Source organism: Diorhabda carinulata, chromosome 6 (genome assembly GCF_026250575.1).
Source record: "Diorhabda carinulata isolate Delta chromosome 6, icDioCari1.1, whole genome shotgun sequence".
In the NCBI taxonomy this organism is placed as follows: domain Eukaryota; kingdom Metazoa; phylum Arthropoda; class Insecta; order Coleoptera; family Chrysomelidae; genus Diorhabda; species Diorhabda carinulata.
Genome location: NC_079465.1, coordinates 22,833,894 through 22,841,572, shown reverse-complemented (window position 1 = coordinate 22,841,572; position 7,679 = coordinate 22,833,894). Strand labels below are relative to the sequence as shown.

General features: G+C 32.2%; 1 protein-coding gene and 1 non-coding gene across 2 annotated transcripts; one reads left to right on the top strand and one right to left on the bottom strand.

Moving 5' to 3' along the window:
* Positions 1-585: 585 nt before the first annotated feature.
* Trnas-gcu (transfer RNA serine (anticodon GCU)) lies at positions 586-667 on the bottom strand. Its single transcript has one exon. It is a non-coding gene; the product is annotated as a tRNA-Ser (tRNA).
* A 368-nt stretch (positions 668-1,035) lies between these two features.
* LOC130895107 (uncharacterized) lies at positions 1,036-5,584 on the top strand. Its single transcript, XM_057802248.1, has 6 exons — positions 1,036-1,648; positions 2,209-2,434; positions 2,495-2,656; positions 3,816-4,090; positions 4,850-4,957; positions 5,417-5,584. The coding sequence occupies exons 1-6, from the start codon at positions 1,097-1,099 to the stop codon at positions 5,537-5,539; spliced, it is 1,446 nt and encodes a 481-aa protein (XP_057658231.1). The 5' UTR covers positions 1,036-1,096; the 3' UTR covers positions 5,540-5,584.
* Positions 5,585-7,679: the final 2,095 nt, after the last annotated feature.

Genomic DNA, 7,679 nt, shown 5'->3' with positions numbered 1-7,679 from the left:
AACTGTCAAGAGAGTGTTTTGTTTTGATTTTGGAAGTTGTTATAGAAACGCAAAAACGATTCGTTTTAACGTAACGTAGAGGGCGAGTTTTACTATTGTTCTTATTGTTGGAATCGTGTTAAATGTACAAGGTCGGTTGGAGAGTTATCGAACTTTATCTTGTAGCGAAATGCGACAACAATCGAATTCGGAAAACCACTTAGAGATTGTTTAATCCACGTCGAAAATCATCACACGAAAATATGCACGAAATGTCAAATTTTATGATGACAATATCACATTTGACATGTTCTCATCAGGGTTGTCATATTTCAAAACTTACGTAGCAGCCCTCGTATATCAAATTTTGATATATTACATTAATAATAATAATAAAACTGTCGTTATTTCATTAAATAGCCCTTCTAAAATATTTAAAAAAATAGAAATATGAAATATACGAAAAATCGATTTTCATGTTTCAAAAGTTTTTCAATAGACAGTGAAGCATGTCGTATCGATATAAAATACGAGCTGATTATAAAACAACGTTTTAGTTCGTGAAATTTTTTAAGAATTACTAGCAAAAGAGTTAAAAAAACTGTACGACGAGGATGGGATTCGAACCCACGCGGGCAGAGCCCATTGGATTAGCAGTCCAACGCCTTAACCACTCGGCCACCTCGTCACGTATATACTAGTACTCCTAAGTAGTCTCATAAACTATGAAATAATTTCATAGTTAATATCAACAAAAAGGAAAAAACTTTTTTAGAATATTTTATAAGAATAAAATGTTGAAACTTCATGAGTATATTTTGACAATTGACAATTATACCAATAAACGTCAGATTTTAGAAGAATAAAGTGAAGTTAAAGCTTGATGATTGTATTTTGACAGTTGACAATTATACCGATAAACGTCAGATTTTAGAATAATAAAGTGAAGTTGAAGCTTCATGATTGTATTTTGACAGTTGACAATTATAACGATAAACGTCAGATTTTAGAAGAATAAAGTGAAGTTGAAGCTTCGTGATTGTATTTTGACAGTTGACGGTTATACCGATAAACGTCATTTTATAAATTTGTACTAACAATTCCACCAAATATCGTGATGAGTGAGGAAAATCTATTATGTGCGAATGAATCGTGTCTATATCAAAAGAAATATGAAGAATGTTTATTGGAATCGAACGTACAAATAGAAATAGACGTAGACAAGATATGTTCGAATGAATATTGTCCTTACAAAATAGCCGTGGCTGAATGTACCTCCGAACCGTTACGACAACGTTGTACATTCAAAGATTGTCCTTTTAAACAAAAATATGGATTCTGCGGAATCGGGTACGAAAAAACAGTGGAAAAAGAGAAAAAGTGCACTAATCCGAAATGTCGATTGAAGATGAAATGTCAACAATGCACTAAGAAACATAAAAAACTAGTACAATCACCTTTATGCGATAACGAACAATGCCCATATAAAATACCTTATTTGGAATGTAAGGATCTCGCTGGGAGAGTCCTTAATGTCGATAAGGATAATTTAGGAATATGCACAAATCAATTGTGTCCTTATAAAACGTTGTTGAAAGAATGTACCGTTTTCAAGGACACCATCGATATTTGCCAGAATGAAAAATGTCCTTACGGGCAAATTATAGACGTAAATATCTTTATTTGGTATAATGGGGGTAATGCTACAAAAATTAAAGACTTTAGGGGTAATTCTATAGAGATTCGAGGCGTTAGGGGTTATACTAGTGAGATTCATACTATGGGGGTTGTACTAGAGGAATTCGGGACTTTGGGGGTTGTTCTAGAGAGAATCGATAGTTTGAGGGTTGTGCTAGAAAAATTAGGGACGTTGGGCGTTGTGCTAGAGAGATTCGGAACTTTGAGGGGTAGTGCTAGAGAAATGCGGTACTTTAGGAGTAATACTAGAGAAATTAGGGACGTTAGGGGTAATGCTGGAGAAATTAGGGACATTTGGGGTATGACTAGAGATATTCGGGACTTTGGGAGATAATGCTAGAGAAATTTGGTACTTTGGGAGGTAACTCTAGAGAAATTCGAAACTTTGAGAGGTAGTACAAGAGAAATTCGATACTTTGGGGGTAATGCTAGAGAAATTTGGTAGTTTGGGTGCTAATGCTATAGAAATTTGGTACTTTGGGGGGTAGTGCTATAGAAATTTGGGGATATTTACATATCTGTTTGATGTAGGTCGAAAAAAAAGATAATCAAAAGGCGGTAATACGTGGAAGCACTTATTCTGGCAGCGAAACTGATTCGTATAGTGTCGGGAATACCACGTTATCATTTAGTTCGAAAGGAACGAAAATTCAAAGTAAATATAAGTACGATATGTGCGTACAAGTCGGGGACGGTTATACAGTCGCCGAAAATATTTTAAATGATATTTTCGCTAGATTACATGATAAACTGGAAGGTAAATCGTTTTTTTTTAACCGATACGTGAACTGTTATATTTTTTTATCGTTTTATTTAGAACACGATGGAAAATTACAACCGGTTGTAATCGACAGAGGTCCTTGCGTAAATCGAACGTGCAAATTTTTAAATCGACAAAAACAGGAAACTTGTATGCCGTTTAAAGATGTTTGCATATTCGCTGAAGAATTTATCGATCTTATTATACGAGATGCAACAGGTAATATTAAATATTATCCCTATTTTTCGAACGGTCCTCGTAATATCGATTCTCGTAATTGTGTCGACAACATTTAGCACGGTCCTGGCCTGGTACTGCCAATACTCACATTTGTAGCTTCGAATCCTCATAATAATCTCATCTACATCTTAAATTAATTGACTGGTCCTGGTAAAAGCAATCCCCGTATTAGCGTCGCTTATGTCATAGATTTATTAAACTACCCTGGTAATATTAATGTTTACATTGTCTATTTTTAGTTTTCCTCTCGTACGTCTGGAATTCTTTATATAATACGTGTTATAGTCTTAAATACGTTGAACTGTCTTAGTGATAGCTAGTACGTCTAAAATTTATTGTACACCGCCGGTAACTACTTTTTACTCCTTCAACAGTTCTTGTGACGGCGTAATTCCCGTTTTAAATCGTAATAGCGAGGTCTAAGTCTTCAAATAATCGAACGGTCCTGGTAACACCAGAATCTCCAAATATTTTAGAGTGAGTCCTCGTGATAGATAAATCTACGTTTTTAAATATTTCAACAGTGCTTTAATTTCATTTAATATCTGTATATTTTATTGAACGGTACTGGTAACACCAAAAATTAGAAGAGTCCTCGTATGGTATACGTTGTTAATTTATTGAAAAGACCTGGTACTAACAATGTTTGAAATTTTTCGTTCGAGTCGTGGTCGATGCCTTGAATTTATTGGACCGTTCTGGTAGTAGCAATGGTCTAGGTCTCTATTGTTTTTTTCAACGACCCTCGTTATATCGTTGTCTACATCTAACAATTTTTTTCATAACCCTCGTAAAGCAATTTTTTAAGAAATTGTTGTATTGAACATGTAACTTTAAAAAAAATTTTTTAACACATTGTAAAGTTTCTTATGAACATTTTTTCATTCAAATAAAATGTCAAAACCGCGGTTATCAAAAAGTACTTAATTTTTTCATATTCGAAATGTAGTAGCTTAGAACGTTTCTAATTGTTTTTTTTACTATTTTTTAAATAATTCATCATTAAGTAAGAGTAAATTGTTTACAGTATATCAAAAAGTTTTTTATAATCATCAAATAGTTTTGATTTGATCCCGAAAAAATCTAAAACTGTCATTATTTCTTTATCTAATATTAAAAAAAAATTTATTTCTTTAAGACGCGGTTGCGGAAAAGATGCTACCAACAGAAGGTTACAAATTAGCTAATTATTTACAAATAGGTATTTTCAATAAAATACAGTCGACTACCAGTTCTGTAAGGTATCAATCAATCACTTTCGATTGGCCCTTGATCAAAGATTTCACTATACCGTTGGGGGTGCAAAAAATAACAGAATATTTAGATAATTGTGAAGTTCAAGAACAGTGGTTATGTGGGATTTATTTTAAGAAGATCACCGAAGAACCTATCTCACTATTTTATCATTACGAGGTATAAATTTACAAGTTTTTTTTAAAAAAACCTTGTCTAAATGTACGAGGTTTGGTTATTAAATAACGAGACAGAAAAAATAGGTTTGCCTCAAAGATAAGCGATTATCAGCTGTTTAACCTGATGCTAACCGTGTATGTGAACAAACCAGTATAGCCGTCACCTTCGTTCGTATAGGGGTTGTTTTGTATTGGCTCGTTATTCAATAACCACACCTCGTACATTAAAATGACAAAAATATAGTTTAAAAACACTGAGATGAAGCAATGCATACAATAAAACAGAAATACTCTACATCGATTTTTAACAAGCCTTTTGGCTCTAACAGAAACATCTGAAAGATCGAGAGGTAGACTAAAAACTCTATAGATTAATCGAGATGACTGTGAGCCAAAAAAAGGGTCAGAACATCGACAACACTTTGAGGGTAATTGGTGGACGAATAATCGCTTAATCTGATGATATAGTAACCTATAACAGAAACAATGTTAAAAGAGATAGTTACAGAGGGGGAGCGTTCAGGTTTAACAATCAACGAAAACAAAAATGATGAGATTTGGAATACAACGTCAAGAGAGGATAAGTGAGGTTATGGAAGTAGAAAAATTCGAATACCTTGATGTTTTGTACAATAATAGAGGAGAGCCTTCCATGCTAAAAGGACATTATTGGAAACAATATATGGATTTCTTTTTCTCAGTGTAGCGATTCGTATTATCTTATTAATGTGTAAACACGAAATTTTTTATATATTTTGAGGTTATATGCGGATTACCAACGAATATTTACCCCATACCTCAAGTTACAGCGAGCATTTATTTTCGAATAGAAGTTTCTAAAGTGATACCAAAATCTTGTCCGATACACGTAAGTGGAAAAACGATCGAATATTTAAGGCCGAATTTTACTAGGAACATGCCACGCCACGCATATGTTTTTTCATTAAATTCAATCGTATGCGTACACAATTAGCCCCTACAACACGCTACGCCACGCCACGCCAATTCTCTTCTCAAACCGACGCGTGATGGCCTCCATTTTGTATTTACGGAAGTACACGTGACACCGATTACTAAATGCTTATATTTTTCGGATTGAAACACCAAGTTTTTAACGATTTTATCTACCCAAAATCTTCTTTTTCTCTAACAGCTGCGTATTGTTCTAAAATCTTTCTAGACGAACTACCAGAGCTACGAGCCAAAGAAGCACAGCGTGGGGTAGCGTGACGTGGCGTGTTGCTAGTAAATTTCGACTTTAATGTTGAGAAACTTTTCGAACAATCCTCGTAAACGAAAAAATCTGTTTGAACTGATATAATTATAGGTTACGTTCCAGTTGGAAACGTACAGATACGTTTTCGACGCTTCGATAACGACGGTAAGCGAAAAGTGGTTGTTGAATATATTGAAGTCGAAGATAAGCGTTTTCCCGACTTTCGATTATTGAAACTCCGATTGTGGAACAGCTTCAAAATAAAATTTTGTTTTTAAACTCGAATTTTTTCATTTCGACGAAAAAATTTCGGTCGATTTCGGATCATCTTCAGTATTTTCGAGATTACGGAAATCATCGGCGTTCTGATGGAATTTTCCTTGGGACGGTTTGGCGTGAGATGGCAGCACCTCCTAGGTTTGTTGATCTTAGGTTTAGTCGAACTTGAGATCAACAAATGACCACCTCGTTTCATCTTTTTGATGGATGAAGCAGTTTTGGGGGTTAATTATCCCCTTTCCCACTTTGAACTAACATATCTTCAAGTGTAGGCGATTTTTTGCGAACCGAATTGAGTCAGTGATATGAAATGTCATGGTAAGAAGTTGGTATTCCAGTATTGTTGTTTTTTGACACTTTTCTGCGTGTAAAAAACACTTTCTCGCATTTTGACGAGAGATTTGATTGGATCTGGTGACAAAATCGAATATTTTTTGTAATGAGAAAGATCAATATTTTTGTACACCTGGTAGGTTTCGTGGGAATGTTAGTGTCCATTAATAATCGTAGAATTGTAGTGGGTTCAATATTAAAGAATTTTTATTAAGGAAATCGCTGGTAAAAACAAGAGAAATATAAATTAACGAAAGCTTTCACTGCATTTATTCAAATTGTTTAAACAAATTCAAAATTAATGTAAACACATTATCAATCAATTTTTTTCATCTAAAACTCGTCATATGCATTTAAAATGTCATCTGATAATCATATTGGGTGATACAGGATGATCCAAATATAATATAAAAAAATTAAATGGTACTAAGTTTTCGTATATATAAATGTTTTGATGCAGTTTTTTTAATACGTGAAAAAATCGTGAAACATTAAATCGATCCAAAATATATAATACGAAATACGGGGTGAGCTAAAACTGTTGAAAAAAGTAAATATTACTAAGTTTAAGTATCCACCTTGTATATATGAATGAGTTTTTTTTCAATTTTTTTTAAAAGTGAATAGATCTAAAAACTCAATTTCATACGATATTTATAAAGAATAATACAGTGTGTTTCAAAATATTGTTAAAAAAGAAAATATTTCGTAAGTTTTCGTGTGCACTCTGTATATATATATATATATATATATATATATATATATTTCAATGTCATTTTTTTATATAAGAAAAGATCCTAAAACTCAGTTTCCTTTGATATTTAGGATACATAATACAGGGTGTTTCAAAACATTGTTAAAATAGGAAATATAGGGTAAATTTTCGTATCCACCCTGTACATATGAATAAGTTTTTTCATCATTTTTTTTATAGAAAAATAAACCTTAGAATTTAATTTTCTTCCATATTTAGGATGAATAATACAGGGTGTTTTGAAATATGGTTAATAAAAGAAAATATTTGGTAAGTTTTCGTATGTATATTTATATATTCATAAGAAAATGTTTCAATGTCACTTTTTTATATAAGAAAAGAAATAATACAGGGTTTCAAAATATTGTTAAAAAAGAAAATATTTGGTAAGTTTCGTATCCACCCTGTACATATGAATAAGGTTTTTTATTATTTTTTTTATAGAAGAATGATATTTAGGATGAATAATAGAGGGTGTTTGAAAATATTGTTAAAAAATGAAGTTTTCGTATGCACCCTGTACATATTAATATACACTTTTATCACCATTGTTTTCCATATGAAAGGATCCTAATACTTAATATCATCCGATATTCATTATGATTAATACAGAGTATTTCAAAATATAAAAGGAAATTTTAGGTAAGTTTACGTATCCACCTTGTATATTTATATATACATCAGAAAATGTTTCAATGTCATTTTTTTATAAAGGAAAAGGTCCTAAAACTCAATTTCCTTCGATATTTAAGATGAATAATACAGGGGTTTAGAAAATATTGTTAAATTAGGAAGTATTGGGTAAGTTTTCGTATCCACCCTGTACATAATAACGTAAAGTTTTATCAACATTTTTTACATATGAAAGGATTCTGAAACTCAATATCCTCAGATATTTATTATGATGTGTTGAACAAAAAAGAAATAATATATAACAACGTTTACGCGTCACCCTGTAGATAATTTAATATTTAATATTACGATAAAAATCCAAAAATACGTTCGATA